Genomic DNA, 17,298 nt, shown 5'->3' with positions numbered 1-17,298 from the left:
CAATTCTTACAAGGCCAGTGCCTACTAAATCTGGGAGGATGTACTTGCAGGAAATCTTTAACAGTTTGCATAGATTTAGCTTTTTCCTCCATTTTTTTCAAGTACTACTTCGGCTTTGTTGGTTGAAGGGAGCATCCAGTAATCTGGCAAATTTTGCTCCTTAAGCCAAGCATGCCTTCTAAGTAAAGACCCAGTGACAGCAACCCTGCAAGATGCCTCTAATGAATCAAAACCACATTACAAAATAGGTTTACCAATTTGTTCAGCAGAATGCATCAAATCCTGTAATTCTTTATCTTCAGCAGAGTCGGGAATCAACATAATTTTCTGTTTAAGTACTCCAATAATATGCTGCTGATACTTCATCATATGAAACTGGCAGTTTAAGGCCCTAATGGCCAAAGCAGCAGAAGTGTATACCTTCTTATCCCATCTGTCCAGGGCCCTGCAATCTCTATCAGAGGGGGTCGAGTTTTTGGCAGTCGTAGCCTTAATACCTTTGGGTCCCAATGAAATAGTCTCTGGATCCACAGTTGGATTCTTAAACAGGGACTTCAGAGTCAGGGACTCAATACCTGTCAGGTTTCCTGGGAGCAGAAGGTTAAGTGTCTGGGGCCAGACTAGATTCCAAGAATGCATCATCTACAATGGCCAGTACAGAAGGGATAGCTAAAGGCCTGTGCTGAGGTAGGAGTAAGAATTCCCTAAGCCTCTTTTTGGAGTCACAGTAATCCTGGCTTTCCCAATGGAAATGCTCCCTAAGTTTTACCAAAAGAGAAATCTTCTGGAGGGGAAGCAGAGAGAATGGAGTCCTCTACATCAGAATCCTCATAAGTAGAAAAGGGCAAATCCTGGTCATCAGAAGAAAGAAATTTCAGAATCCTGATCAGAAGAATCAGAAGGAAAATCAATTCTAGGTCTCAGAGGGAGAAGGGTGATTAGAGTAATAAGATATTCAGCCATTCTTATTTGTTTTTTAGGCATAGGGGCCTGACCATGCAGTCTGGGGGTCTGTTTTCTAGGCGTGGATAGAGTTTTAGGCCTCAAATAAGAAGGTGGTTTAATATGCAAGTCAGTAGGCCTGAATACATCCTCAGAAGCCGGTGCCTGCACAGCAGCTCCGGACCCATCCAAGATAGAGACATCCAAAGGTTCCATAGTCGAAGAGGCATCTCGCGGCATACCAAACTCCGAATGGGTCTCAGTAGAAGCCTGAGAATCAGAAGTAGCGGGTATCAGGGGCTGCAAAAGCGCCTCACTGAGTACCAGCGAGCTGGCGACTAGCTTAAGAGAAGTGTCATTGGCAGCTTTGGACCTATGCAGTCTGTCTTTACCTTTGGAATGTCGGTAGTTGGGCGGCTTACCAAAGCCATTTCTGGATAATTGAACTGCGCACCAAAATAGTTAGATGCGAAAATGAACAGACGAACAGTTCGAGGATTGAATAAGGCACAAATCCGACAGCGAGGGACGTCGTGGTCTGGGCCTAAGCAAGGAATGCAGTACGAATGAAAATCTTTGAGGTATTAGCTTTCCACAAGTTATACAATTGTTAACTTTTACTGACATCGGTTTAGAGCAAGCTTTTTGTTAGACTTCAGATCTGAAACCCAAAAATGAAAATTTCAGGAGTCGGCCGACCGGCACTTGCGAACTGCTTCTGCCTCAGGCACCACACGGCAAGAAAGACTGATTAATGGTGTCGGCTGCATGCTTTACACCCCTGACTACCTGACGTCATGGAAGATGAGACAGCAACCAATGCAGGACCCAAGACTTTGATAATCAAGCTGACTGAGGGCTACCTGCAAGCAGATTACTCAAATGTAATGACTGCAACAGTGAAAACACGAAGAACATCCTGACAAATATTCCCACAGCACATTCTATCAAGAACACTAATCTACATCCCACTTCAGGAAACAGGGCAACTTTTATAGTCCAACACAGGCTGGGCCTATTCAAGAGTTTCAACAAAATGGAATCACTAGAGAACAAAGAGGATTTTAACCCAGTGGACAAGCTTCAAGCATGTGCAGTCAAAAAGATCTCTTGGCCAGATGAACAGGGTCAACCCACTTCCCCTGGAAACAATAAAGTGAGCTAGCAGATTGTCCCAATGGGTTTTATCAAACATGGTTCAAGTAATCAAAGTATGCTTGACCTTACTTCGCGCTCCTTAGGCAATAAACAGTTTCCTAGAAAAATGAAGGACTACATAAAAAGAAAAAAGTGGAGGGAAACGGCCCTTTCACCAAGGTCTGGGATGCTAGGTTAAACAGTGCTCCTCAATCAAAATGACAGTCCTTCCCCCTGGAAGGAACCAGAGAAGGGGAAAGGGGACTGACCAAACAATGTTAGACTTGAAGATAAACAAGTACAATGGATCTGACAATATCATCATACTGAGGCTCCTTAGATCTGCTAACTATGACAGAGAAATGACCCACTGGATCAATATGATACAATGAACTACACGCTAATGCATAACAATGAATACCTACTTTTCACATGCTATAAAAATTCCTAATTAAATTGAGCCCCATCCCTCAACAAAGTAAATGCTATTTAAATACGTAGAAAGAAAAAAAAATCAAATTAAAGAGAACAGATATTAAATTATGCAGATTATGTCAGCAAATATTGACTGGGACTCAGAAAAGGCTACCCTCAGCAACAAGCCCCAACATGGGCAGAAATTCACTGGTGGACTCAATAGACAGGCACACCACAGTGATTCTACAGTGGGCTGAATCACAGCAGTGGGAAGACTCCATGCTCAATGCTAATGAGGCACTCTTGATGAGCAACCTGTACTAATAATGTGCTCTGCCCCAGAAATGTCTGCAGGAAGATACCTGCGCAGCAGACCGATTCATACAACTGTTCAGGTGCATGAATTAGCATGGCCAGCCCTGTCAATTAGCACTTGACAAAATGCAAATCTCTCCAAATACTCATAATGGGAAAGACAGTGATGCAGGGTATGTGGCAGGGAGTTTAGCAGAGAGGTAGTGGTAGGTGTGGGTGTGCCTCAGACCTTCACTGTATCAAACATCTAAAATGTTGAATGCGTTAGCCACAGTAGGACACTTAGCAGCAAGAAAATGGCCAATCTAAATTGCACGGGATGGGAAAGGTGCAGGGAGGCTTGCCCCTGCAAAAAAGTAGATTTGTCCCACTTTTGGGGTTCTGTCTTTTGTAATGGATGGTGAGTGAAAGCTCAGAACAGCAAATTTTTTCACAGGGGAAAAAAATTGCTGTTCCGAGAAACGCACACAACACAAGCACACCAAAAAAAGTAATCCACACATACACTTAAAATCCTACTTCTAACCCTCCACTAAACCGTACACACACTATCCACTTACCTTAACCCAAACCCTAACCCTAAGGTCCGTAACTATTGCACACTCACCTTCCAGCTCCCTAACCCTAAGGCCCCTATCACACACTCACCTCACCCGCTCCCTAACCCTAAGATCCCTAACTATCCCATTCCCACACTCACCTTAACCCGGTCCATAACCTTCGCATTACAGTGGAGAAAACAGCGAAGCAGCAGAAACAGCCCACTCATTTCTTTCCCTAAGAAAGAATTTGATGTTCTGCAGCTTCGCTATTTTCAGCGTTCGCTGTTCTGGGTTGGATATTATAACATTCAACAACATTTTTACTACTTCGATGTTAGGATATATACATACACACACATATATATATATACATATATATATATATATACATATATATATATATACATATATATATACATACACACACACATATATATATATATATATAAAACACACATATATATATATATATACATATATATATATATATATATATATATATATATATATACACATACACACACATGTAAAAATATATATAATATAGAGAGATACAAATATAGATACATAGCTCTAAAGAGACATCTACAGGTGTTTGTATACATTTATACATCAATATGGACAAACTGTGTAAGGTCAAGTGAGAAAGACCTTTAAAGTTGGTGCCTGTGATTGGGTGTGGACGCCGCAAGAATGCATTTGGGGTGGTAGTCATACCTCTCAACTCCCCCTTTAAGACTTCTAGACAACACCAAAAATAATGGGGGGGGGGGGGAAGTAACTGTCCATGATTGCATGCTTTGTCTAAACAGTAACTATAACAACAAAGTACAGTTGTGTACACTTACCATAAATGTAGATGTTAGAGTGTGCAGTCATTACATTTGGGTAATTTGCTGGCAGGTTGCCCTCAGTCGGTCTGATTAACAAAGTCTTGGGTCCTGTGTTGGTTGCTGTCTGTTCTTCCTTGACGTCAGGTCGTCAAGGGTATAAAACATGCAGCCGACGCCATTACATCAGTTTTTCTTGCCCCAGATGTCAGGTGCCCCCAAATGGGGAGCAAATAAAATTAAAAACAAAAATATACTTCCAACCAAAAGCAAATACACCAAAAAGGCTTTTAAGCATAGTAAAAAAGTAGAGTTATAGTAAGAGAAAAACAGGGGGCTGGAGGGAGGGTAACCAGGACTGCAACAGTGGATACACTAACATCTACATGTATGGTAAGTGTACACAACTGTATTATGTTATTCGTGTTTCACTGTTGCAGTCATTATATTTGGGAAGATTCCCAAAGCTATGGTTGGGAGGAGGGATTTATCCAGCATTAAGACCAGCTATAAGGCCCTGCAAGACTGCAGTGGCAAAGCCAGCTCTGGATTTAGAGAAAATTGCTAAATGATGATGCTTGGTGAATGTATGTACTGAACTCCAGATAGCAGCTTCTAGAATATGCCTGGTAGGAACACCTCTGAGAAAGGCTGCAGAAGTAGATGCAGCCCTGGTGGAATGAGATCTGATCCCCTGTGGGGATAGGTTTTCCATGGTGCTTATAGCAGAAATTAATGTAATGGCTTATCCATTTAGAAATGGTTTGTTTTGAAATAGACTTCCCCTCTGCCCCAGCAGGAAATGCCACTAGCAATTGTTAAGATTTTCTTTGAAATTTAGTTCTGTCCAAGTAGAATCTAAGTTGTCTGTGCACGTCCAAGGAATGCAGAATCCGTTCCCCTTTGTTTTGTGGACTGGGATAGAAGGTTGGCAAATGAATGCACTGGTTAAGAGCCACACTGGAAACCACCTTGGGCATGAAGGATGGATTGGTCCTCAGATACCCTGTCAGCATGAAAGATTATGAAGGGCTCCACTGCCATAAGGGCCTGTAATTCAGATATCCTTCTAGCCGAAGTGATTGCCAAGAGGAAAGCTGCTTTCCAAGAAAGAAATTTTAAGTCTGCAGTAGCAGCTGGCTCGAAAGAGGTAAAGTGAGCTTTTTCAAAACAAAGTTAAGGTCCCAGGCAGGGGTAGGAGCTCTCCTGGGTGGCCTCAAGTTCTTTGCCCCTCTGAGATGCTGTCTGAGCAGGGGATGAGAAAAAGAGGGGTGGTTCTGTGTTATAGTGAGCTGAAATAGCTGAAGCGTGGATTTTAATAGAGGAAAAAGACAGGCCCTTGTGAAGCATCTCAGTTAAGTATTGCAAAATCTGAGGTAAATTGGGCGCTGCTGTGCTCATCCCTAAAGATTGGTTCCAGGCACAGAATCTTTTCCATTTGTCAGCATAAGATTTTCTAGTACTAGGTCTTCTCGCCTCCAAGATGACATCCATCACAGGTTTGCTGAGGGAAGCTAAGGGTGAATTTTAGTGATTAGCCAAGCTGCAAGGTTCAATGTTGGGAGCTGAGGGTGCAGAATTTGGTTCTCCTGCTGAGACAGCACGGAAGGTGTCCGAGGCAGGTGCCATGGCGATATTTGTGACACTGCGCAGGAGTGGGTACCAGTGTTGGCGTACCAGTGTTGGCATGGACAGTCTGGAGCAAACAATCATTTTTGGTTTGTCCTGTTTGACTTTTAGCAGAACTATGGAGAGCAGAGGGGGAAAGGTGTAGATTGATAGGTTTTTCCAGCTGAAGGACAGAGCATCTACTTTCCAGGCTTTTTTGTGAGGAGTCCTTGTGCAAAATTTGTCCAACTGGTAGTTCTGGGGGGAGGCAAATAGATGTCTGGGCTCCCCCATTTACTTGTCAACATGTTGACAATCCGTGGTTCCAGTTTTCACTCGTGTGGGTCCATGAGATTTCTGCTTAGTCCGTCTGCCAGTGTATTCAGTTTTCCTGGCAGGAATTGAGCTTGTAGTTGCACTTGGTAGCTCAAGGCAGTGTTCCACAATGCCATGGCTAGTCTGCAGAGGGGATAGGAATGTGTACCCCCTGCTTGTTTATGTACCACATAACCATGGTGTTGTCAAGTCTTTACTATTAGTTGTCCTGGATGAATGTAGTCCTTGAAGGCTGTCAGAGCAATCTGTACAGCTAACATTTTTTTGATTGATATGTAGGTGCATTTAACTTGGGTTCCATTTGCCCTGAATGCACTTCCCTGACAGGTGAGCCCCCCCATGCATAGTCTGATGCGTCTGTAGTTAGGGTTTGGGCTGCAGGGGGTAGTGTGAATGGCAGTCCCTTGTTTTGGTGGCAGGCCTCTGCCCACCATAGGAACTCCAGACGTAGGCAAGGTATGACAGGGAATCATCGTTTCCAGGCTGCGAATGTTGACTCCATATAGACTTTGTAAGTACCACTGAAGTTTCCTCATATGCAGTCTTGCATATGGAATTAGAAGAATGCATGCGGCCATGAACCCCCAAGGCTTGTAGCATTTGTCTTGCAGATAGCAGTGTTTTAGTGGCCACTTGTTTGAAGTAAGTTACCAAATGAATTTGCTTTTCTGGCATGAGGAAAGCCATCTGCGCAGTTGTATTCAAGCTTGCACCCAGGAATGTAATCTGTTGAGAGCGTACCAGTTGTGATTTTTTTTCGTTTATGGTGTACCCTAGACAAGTTAGAACCCTTTTTACAAACGCCAGATGATTTAGAAGTATGGCCTGGCTTTCTGCCTGAATTAGACAATCGTCCAGGTATGGATACATTTGAAAATGTCTTTGTCTGCAAAATGCAATTAGTGGAGCCAGGCACTTTGTGAATACCCTGGGCACAGTAGACAAGTCAAAGGGCAGAGCAGAGAACTGATAATACAAGTAGCCCTGCTTTGAAGCGTAGGTATCTTCTGCAAGATTCCCTGACTGGGATATGCAGGTATGCTTCTTTAAATCTAGAGTTGCCAACCAGGCATCTTTGCCTAGCATAGGAAGTAACTAGTGAAGTCAGCATCTTGAATTTTGGAAATGTCCAGAAAGGTGTTTACAGTAAACCGGTCTAGAATTGGACACTATGATTTGTCTTTTCTGGGTGCCAGGAAAAGACTGGAATAGAAACCTTGTCCCTTTTCCTCTTCTGGTACCGGTTGAATAGCCCCCATGTTGAAGAGGGAAAGTACTTGTTTCTGAGACTCTGCCCACTGATTTGGGGGCAGGTCTGGCCACCCGTTTGGTGCTGGCAATGTGTGGAAATGAAATCTGTATCCCTGGGACAATATTTAAAACTCATTTGTCCTGGGTTATGAGGTCCCAGTTTTTTGCATGAAGAGCAATCTTACCCCCCAAAGGGGCGGCTAAAAGGTAAGTGCTTGGTAATTTTAAAGGAAAGTCATTGAGACTGTTTACCATAGGGGGGTGTCTTATTTCCAGATTTGGAAGTGGAGGTCCCCCATTGCTTAGTTCTGAGAGTCCCTTGCGACTGAAACCTGGTGCTTTTGGTGTGTCTGGGTTTGGCTTGAGTGGATCTGGAAGGAGCTGGAAAGGACCAATTCTTAGTAGGCCAGTGCCTACTAAATCTAGGAGGTTGCACTTGCAAGAAATCTTTTACAGTTTGCATAGACTTAGCTTCATCTTCCATCCTTTTTAGAACTTCTTCAGCTTTATTGCCAAACAGGCAGTCCTGATTTAAAGGATCAAAGGGAATGGAATCCTCTGCATCAGAATCCCCAAGTAGATGTGGACAAATCCAGGTCATTGGAAGAATTAGAAGAAACAGAGTCCTGATCAGAAGATCCATAGTCAAGCTCAGTCCTAGGCCTCTTAGAAGGGGGGGGGGGGGGTTTTTGACTATCTCTGATTAGAGTAAGAAGATCTTCAGCCATTTTGATGATTTGTTTTTTAGGCATAGGGGCCTGAACATGTGGCCTGGGTGTCGTTTTTTTAGACATACATCGAGATTTAGTCCTTAGAATAGAAGGCTGAGTTTAATATGCAACGTCAAAAAGTGTAGTCATCCCCTTCGGCAAAAACAAAGTGCCCACAAATTACCACATAGATGGTAATCCATTAAGTACGGAAGAAGCAATTAGGGACCTGGGGACCCAAGTTGATAGCAATCTCTCATTCGACAACCACGTGGCCAAAGTGGTTAGAAAATCATTTTATATAGCCCATCTAATCATGAAGGGATTCACATCTAGATCAGGGGAGGTCATCGTGCCTCTTTACTCATCCCCTCATCAGGCCCATAATTGAGTACAATGCCCCTTTTGGGATGTACCTTAACAGACACCTGCAGCAACTGGAAAGACCCCAAAAGTACCTCACCAAGAAGATCAAAGGGCTCAAACAGATGCCATATGCTACCCAGTTAAAGAAACTCCAGCTCTACTCGGTGGCATACCACCTGCTCAGAGGCGATCTGTGCCTGACGTATAAAGCCATGTCTAACCCGGAATTAATGGACATGCTGCACCTCAGAAAATCCAAATCCCATCGAGCTACGCGCTCGAGAGACTTGAACCTCAGCACTGAAATAAATAGGACATGCTGGAGGGACAGATTCATAACCCAGAGGCTCCCTTCACTCTGGAATAAAATCCCAGTCCAGATTAGGCAGAGTCCCTCATTGACTCTCTTCAAGAGGAATCTTGATGAGTGGATGGAAGATCGTAGATTTACTCCGGGTATCACTTCTGTGTCACTGTTAGACAGATGCACAGTATACTAACCTCAAAAAAGGGCATAGCAAAATTCATTTCAAAATGGGTGGCGAAAGCCAAACACACTCTGGCCAGGCTTGTAAATGCCCTAGGGCAGATAGGCTAGTATGAACCTTAGTCTGTAGGCCTGAATACACCCTCAGAAGCCGGCGCCTGCACATCGGCTCCGGACCCATCCAAGGTAGAGACATTCGCGGGTTCCCATAGGTGAATCATCTTGCGGCATACCGGACTCTGAATGGGTCTCAGTAGAGGCCTGCGAGTCAGAAGTAGCGGGTATCGGTGGCTGCAAAAGCACCTCACTGAGTACCGGCGAACTAGCGACTGGCTTAGGAGAAGCATCGTCTGCAGTTTTGGACCTAGACAGCCTGTTTTTTTCTTTGCATTTTTTTGGAATTCTGGTAGTCAGATGGCTGACCAACATCATTTCTGGATAACTAAACAGAGAACCGAAATATTTAGAGGCAAAAATGTACAGACGACAGATTGTTGTGTCTTTCGGCTTATCCCGGTTAGGGGTCGCCACAGCGGAACTCCGGTCCGCTAATGTTTGGTAGGGGATTTTTACGTGCCGAGTTACCAACCCTGACACAACCTTCAACAAAGGCACGCCCATTCACGCATGCCTCCACACAGAAGGCGCTCTAGCTGAGAATCGAACGTGACGTCTTACTGTGAGACAACGCTACCGCAGCACCACTACCGCGGGATACAAAAGACGGATAAGTGCACTGATTAAATAAAGCACAAAACAGACAGCAAGGTACATCGTGGTCAGGGCCTAGGCAAGGAATACAGTACAAATGAAAATCTTTACGAGGTATTTGCTTTCCACAAGTAATGCAATTAACTTTTACGGACATAGTTAAGGAGCAAGAAAAAGTTTCCCCAATGGGGTTACTTAGCTTTAAGTCGAAGACTTTGGTCCCGAAACTCAAACAAAATTTTCAGGAGTTGGCCGACCGGCACTTGCAAACTGCTTCTGCTACCACACGGCAAGAAAGACTGATGCAATGGCGTCAGCTGCATGTTTTATACCCCCGAAGGCGACCTGACGTCATGGAAGAAGGGACAGCAACCCGCGCAGGACCCAAGACTTTGTTAAACAGGCCTACTGAGGGCAACCTGCCAGCAGATTACCCAAATGTAATGACTGCAACAGTGAAACAAGATCACTATTTATTTATTTATTGCAAGATTGAGAGCCTCAGGAATCAGCCACAAGTTTGCCATGCATTAAGTTACGAAAAGGGGGAGAGGCTACTTAAAATATATAAAAACAAGTTGATGACAGCCAAGAGTTAAAATAGCATGCACAGTCCTATGGAGAGCATAAGCAGGTATGAACTTTACAGCACACACAAAACACATAAAAAAGGAATGACAGCAATTTCTAAAAGCAAAGGGAACAAAGTAACCTACCTTTGGCATTCTTGTCATCCCACCCACAAGGAGAACCTCTCCAATATCACTCTTGCTGACTTCAGCATCCTGCATTGCCTTCTGACAAGGAGCAATTGTTCTCCGGATAAGATCTGCTACAATGCCTTCAAACTGTGACCGTGTTATTTTCATGTTCAAATGTTTTGGTCCAGAAGCATCCATTGTCAAGTATGGGAGGTTAATATCAGTCTGAAAACACAAAAGGACAATGAATTCCACTTATTGCAAATATGTACAATCACTTCCAATCATGTCTGAATGTTGAATATGCAATGCAAGCCAATAAAAATGATACATCAAGAAACAGCATTACGTACTTAACATTTTTCATCCACAAGAAACTGCAAAATAAACTGAATAAAAGTTATGTACTCTCTATAATGATGTGTTGCCTGTTTTTGTCCTTCCTCAATGTATGGGTCGTTGGAACAGACTTTAACCACTTTCAAGCTTTGTATCAGGTGTTCAGGCTTTTCTTGCCCATAATTCTCCCTGTTGACCCAGCTATCTGAGACAGTTTTGCCCACAAGACAAAAAAAAAAAGTACACACTACGATAGAAGTTAAGAAACCAACTGACCGTCTTAACAAGAAACCTGTAGGAATAAAGGCAGAGTCTGGCGGATCAGTCAAGGAGTTAAAATGTCAAACCATAAAATACATGGAAAAGGGAAAGAGGGTGAAGTTGAGAAGGGACAGAGATTGTGGCGAGTACATAAATTTCATATCTGATGTTTTTTCCACCTGTTCCTCAACATATGGGACAGAGTCCCCAGCTTCTGTAACACCAGAATGATCTTATGGAAGGATATTCTGGAGCAGACAATCCAGAAGAGGTTCTTGATCTAGACTGCATGTCCAATTTATAATGTGAATTAAGATACGGACTTTAGATCAGGTATTAGTGGCGTAGTGCACAGATTGTCAACAAGTACTCTGGGGAAAAGGGCAGTCAATGAAGCTACCAATCTAGGAGAATGGGCTTGAGGGGGTATAGACAGTGATAAACCCTTTTGTCTACAAAACAAATTCAGACAGCCAATGGGAGTGTGTGAAGGTTAGACACTCCCTTTCCCATTTAGACAAGGGAGTAAGACAACTTATAAAAGTTTTCCCATGGCTTTTCTGCAATGTAAAGAGAATGGTCATTGATTGAACATACACCAAATAATGTAATGTACATTCACTTTTATAGGTTCATAGGTTAGTACTAGGCTAACTGCCCTTGCAAACCATTGTAAGCCTAGCCAATTATCCCTTGTGAGACTCTCACCATGCACCTTGTGTTTGCAAGACAAACAACTTCACCATTAGACCACCCTCCCAACTTCATTAACTTTTGGTTAAAAAAATTGGGAAAAAAACACAGGAAGATTTACGGAATGGTTGACACGATACAGAAGCCATCTCTGGGAGAAAAGGAGGGTTGGTTTTCAAGTACATCGTCTTTGTGAAAGACCAAGTAGGGAGGCTTTGCAAGCAATGTATGCAAGCTTAAATTCTCCTACCAGAAGTAAACTGTAACCATGATGAAAATTTTAAATCCACTCTGGCCACTGGTTCAAGTGCTAGTTGCAGTTTGCAGTTGTGTCTTTCGGCTTTTCCCAGTTAGGGGTCGCCACAGCAGAACTCCGGTCTGCTAATGATTGTCAGTAGATTTTTACGTGCAGAGTTGCCAGCTCTGACACACAACCTTCAACGAAAGTATGCTCATTCTCGCACGTCTCCACACAGAAGACGCTCTAGCTGAGAATCGAACAGGACGTCTTTCTGTGAGACAAGACAACGCTACCGCAGCACCACCACAATATCCCAGGAAGAAGTAATAAAGTTCCACTAAGAGACGTTTTAGTCAGGCTTAATATAATGGGAGTGTGATTCTCACAACAGAGAGGAAGATATGGCCGCTAATTAAATTGATAGTGGAATAGCTGGCTACATTGTGAAAGATGGGCAAGAAATTCCAAGACTGCTGAAGAGTGGAAAAGGGATAAAGATATTAGGGCAGTTAAAAACATTTTACCATCTCCTTTGGTAAATCTTGTGTAGGTGGTTTCTGTAAAGAATTTAGAACATGAACACAGAATAAAAACCTGGACTATCTTAGCCACCACTGGAACTAGAGAACTTATGCGGTCAATCTGAGGGACTGAACTTCCAGGGGAGACTACCCCAACAGGATAGAGCAGATATGCAGCAGAGAACAGCACCCAGGGTGGGCATACTAGATGAGGCCAGAGGAATGGAAACCATACGGAGGCCAGTAGGGTGCTAGGACGACAAATGATCACCTTTGGCATCAAAGGAGTGGGAGGGAAGGCATAAAGGAGACCTGGGGGCATTTGTGGGTCAGAGCATCCCTCAGTGACTTCCCCTCCATGGGAATCGAAGCAAAGAACTCACTGTACTTTGTGCTATAGAGAGACTAAGAAATTGCATCAAGGCTGGCCCCAACAGCTGAAAACATGCTCAGAAACAGACTAAGAATGTAGGGTACCCAACTGAATATCAATGGACTTCTTAGTCTGCACACAAGATCCCTGAAAGAGATGTGGAGAGCTACTTGGTCAAATACAGCTGAAACAGTGTAACATGTACCAAATTAATGCTCTCACCAAGAAAACAAAGGCAAACTCTCTTCCTAAATCTGTCCAACACAAAACTTTCTGATTGTTCCTTCTGGGTGGCTGGGGGGCCCTGCTTTAATACTGAATCTTGAGGATCGAAGAGATGCTTGCCTGGTTTCATAGGGATGGATTCATCTGTGTCTGGCTCCTTCTGTGCCCACTTACAGATCAGGTCCACCATCTCATCGGGTGGGTGAGGCCAGAACCAAAAGCTTTGATAAAAATAGACTTCTGAAGACGACATCTGCAAGGATCACCCCCCCCCCCCTTCTGCTTAAGCAGTTCAAGGCTCTCTCTGAAAGAAACATCACTAGGGGGGGATCTGGAAGAACCTTCTCCTTCAGTCAATATCAGTGGTGACAGACTCCAAACAAATGTCTTGGTGGAAAATTCAAACAGTGGCTAAGGAGGAGGATGAGGGGGAAGAGTAAAGTATACTTATACTCACTCCCCGACATAAGTGTCTGGTCAAAAAACTCCCATAATTCATCTGTGTTCAATTTTTTCACTTACAAACTTGTATTAGACCTAGTTTGTTGAGTTGAAGACAAGTCAGAATCCTAACTCTCAACATTTCAGAAATCTGGTCACAGCTATAAATAATGGGGAGGCAAAGGCCACAAATACGGACAATTTTTCAATATTGCTGTTACAAACTTAGAGGATAGAACAGATTTTGCATTAGCATGAATTTTCTGAAGTACATCAAGTCTGAAACTTAAATGTCTGTCATTTTTCTCAAATCAATTTGCCAATGACTTGCTAGAAAAACACAAATTTTATGAAAAATAGACCAAAAATGAGGCAATAATCTGGACATTATATAAAAAACTGCAAAGTTGAGAGGTATGGTCAGAATGAAGCACCTTGCTCTGTTCTACAAAACAGACCTGGGCACAAAAGTATAATAAATGTCTACTTATTAACCACAAAGGCCCACCAGACAGTTCCTTTTCAGGGGAGAACAGGGAGCAATGCTTGGTTAAGTAGGCAAATGACGGTTGAGGGAATCGAGCCCTACACCACAGAAAGTACAGTTGTGTACACTTACCATAAATGTAGATGTTAGAGTGCATTCACTGTTGCAGTCATCACACTTGGGTTATCCTGCCAGGGGTAGCCCTCAGTCAGCCCTAATACCAGAGGCTTAGTATTTCTGCGTCAGTTGCTGTCACTCCAGAACGGACGTCCGGTAGTCAGTGGCATAAAATCAGGCAGCCGACGCCATTATATCAGTTTTTCTTACCCTGTCAGGAGCCCCCAATAGGGAGCTAGGTTATGGTGGACAAACATCACCAGTAGAAAATAAAGACCAAAATTTCCTTGTAAGGAGAGGGAGAGAGACGCACAGACAAGAGGGATGGAAGGAGGAGAATCAGGACTGCAACAGTGAATACACTCAAACATCTACATTTATGGTAAGTGTACACAACTGTACTATGTTCGTGTTTCACTGTTGCAGTCACCACACTTGGGTTGATTCCCACAGCTGAAAAGGGTGGAGGCAGTCAAGACTACTGTGGGCTGGCTAGGATGCCCTGCAAAATTGCGATGGCAAAGCCTGCCCTGGATTTGGAGAGGATAGGCAGGTGGTAACGCTTGGTGAAGGTATGAACAGATGTCCATGTTGCAGCCTCCAGGATGTCCCTTGTTGGGACCCCTCTGAGAAAAGCTGCAGAGGTGGAGGTAGCTCTGGTGGAATGTGTCCTGACCCCCTTTGGGGATGGTTTCCCATGCTGTTTGTAGCAGAAATGGATGCAGTGTGCCATCCATTTGGAAACTGTTGGATATGGCCTTGTCCTCTGCTCCTGCAGCAAAGCTGACTAGCAATTGATCAGTTTTTCTAAAAGATTTAGTCCTGTCCAGGTAGAATCTGAGCTGTCTTGTGCACATCTGGAGAGTGCAGAATCCTTTCCCCCTTGTTTTGTGGGTTAGGGAAAAATGTGAGCAAATGGATGGATTGGTTGAGAGCCACATTGGACACCACTTCAGGCATGAAGGACGGGTTAGTCCTGAGGGAGACCCTGTCAGCATGGAAAATGATGAAAGGCTCTACAGCCATAAGTGCTTGTAGCTGTGACACTCTTAGCTGAAGTCATGGCCAGAAGCAAGGCGGTCCTCCAAGAGAGAAATTTTAACTCTGCTGAAGATGCAGGTTCAAATGGGGGCAGGGTGAGCTTTTCCAAGACAAAGTTAAGGTCCCAGGTTGGGGTAGGATCTCTTCTGGGTGGCCTCAAGTTGTTAGCCCATCTTAAGAACTGTGATGAGAGGGTATGAGAAAAGAGGTGGTTCTGTGCTGAAATGAGCAGAGATGGCTGAGGCATGAATTTTAGAAGACAAGGTTAGCCCCCTGTGTAGTAGGGTCTGCCAGGTAATCTAGGATGATAGGTAGGGATGGCTGTGCCGTTCCATCTCCCTTAGCCTGGATCCAGGTGCAAAACCTTTTCCACTTGTCAGCATAAGATTTTCTAGTGCTGGGATGTCTGGCCTCATGTATAACATCTAGAACTTGTTTGCTTAGGCTGGAAGCTTGAGGAGAGGTTAGGGAATAAGCCAGGCTGCCAGGTTGAGGGTCTGCAATTGGGAATGCATGAATTCTCCATTCCTCTGGGTCAGGAGTTTTGGGATTTGAGGTAGGTGCCATGGTGGCAGGGCTGACAGGCTGCGCAGAAGTGGGTACCAGTGCTGCCATGGTCAGTCTGGGGCAATCAGGATTGCCCTAGGTTTTTCCTCCCTTATTTTGAGCAGTATCCTTGAAATGAGTGGTAGAGGGGGAAATGCATAGACTGAGAGATTTACTCACTGGAAGGATAGAGCATCCACTTTCCAGGCCTTGCTGTGAGTTTCCCTGGTGTAGAATTTGCTGAGTTAATGACTGGAGTGGGAGGCAAAGAGGTTGACCTTTGGGGTGCTCCATTTCTGGGTTACAAAGGTGAAGGCTCTGTGGTCTAGCTGCCACTCGTGTGGGTCTAGCAGGTTTCTGCTTAAGTTATCTGCCAAAGAGTTAGGACAGCCTGGCAAGAATTGTGCCAACAGGTGCAGTTGCATGGCTGAGGCAGTGTGCCAAAGGGTCATGGCAAGCCTGCTGAGAGGATAAGTGCGAATCCCTCCCTGCTTGTTGCTCTACCACATCACTGTGGTGTTGTCTGTTTTGATCAAGAGAGGCCCCAGGGAGTAGGGGTCTGAAAGCTGTCAGGGTGTGCTGAACAGCTAACATCTCCTTTTGGTTGATGTGCAGATGTATTTGATTTGGGTTCCATTGGCCCTGAATGCACCTGTCGTCCAGATGAGCACCCCAGGCATAGTCTGATGCGTCTGTGGAGAAGGTCTGGGTGGCGTGGGGTTGTGAGAAGAGAAGTCCCTTGTGGTAGCATGCTGCTGCCCACCAAAGAGAATCTTTCCACAGACTAGGTATCTTTGGTATAAGAGTTTCCAGGTCTTGAGAGTGCTGACACCAAAGGCTTTTTAGGTACCATTGTAGTTTCCTCATATGCAGTCTGGCATATGGAATGAGTAAAATGCAAGAGGCCATGAACCCTAGAGCTTGCAGGATTTTCCTTGCAGATAACTGGGTCCTGTGTCTAGTTGAGAGAAGTTGTCAAGTAGGCTTGTTTTTCTGGAGTAAGGAATGCCACCTGGGATGCTGTGTCCAGGATTGCACCCAGGAATACAATCTTTTGCGTGGGGTCTAGTTTTGATTTATTTTCATTGATAGTATACCCCAGGGAGGACAGTAGGTCCTTTACAAAGGTAAGGTGCTGTAGCAGCTTTTCCTGTCTGCCTGAATCAGGCAATCGTCTAAGTAGGGGTAAATTTGAATATTTCTTTGTCTGCAAAAAACATTGGCTGGAGCCAGGAATTTTGCGAAAACTCTGGGAGCAGTGGATAAGCCAAAGGGAAGCTCAGAGAACTGAGACAGCACAGATCCTGCCCTGAAATGTAGACATTTCCTGCAAGATTCCCTGATTGGGATGTGTAGGTAGGCCTCTTTTAGGTCTAGGGTGGCTAAGCAAGCATCCTTGGAAAACACAGGAAAAAGCTGCTGGAGAGTGAGCATTTTGAAATCACCAGAAAGGTGTTTAGAATGGATAAATAGGGGATTGGGCACCAGGTGCCCTCTTTTCTGGGTACCAGAACAGTCTGGAGTAGAAACCTTAGCCTATCTGTTCTGCAGGAACATGCTCCATTGCCCTCATGACGAGCAGGGAAAGGACTTGCTTTTTGGCCTCTGCCCACTGATTTGGGGGAAGATCTGGGATTCCTTTTGGGGTTGGCAGAGTGTG

General features: G+C 44.3%; 1 protein-coding gene across 1 annotated transcript in view; it reads right to left on the bottom strand.

Moving 5' to 3' along the window:
• The window catches only part of HSPA9 (heat shock protein family A (Hsp70) member 9), a 1,477,986-nt gene that overhangs the window by 689,342 nt on the left and 771,346 nt on the right, over nucleotides 1–17,298 (bottom strand). Inside the window, exon 10 of the mRNA XM_044068990.1 lies at nucleotides 10,369–10,578. Within this exon, the coding sequence (XP_043924925.1) occupies nucleotides 10,369–10,578 (210 nt within the window). The remainder of the gene's footprint in view (nucleotides 1–10,368; nucleotides 10,579–17,298) is intronic.

This window comes from Protopterus annectens, chromosome 4.part0 (assembly GCF_019279795.1).
Source record: "Protopterus annectens isolate FY-2018-M chromosome 4.part0, PAN1.0, whole genome shotgun sequence".
Lineage (NCBI taxonomy): Eukaryota > Metazoa > Chordata > Ceratodontiformes > Protopteridae > Protopterus > Protopterus annectens.
The sequence above is the reverse complement of the archived record's forward strand: the minus strand, read 5'-3'. Positions and strand labels throughout refer to the sequence as shown.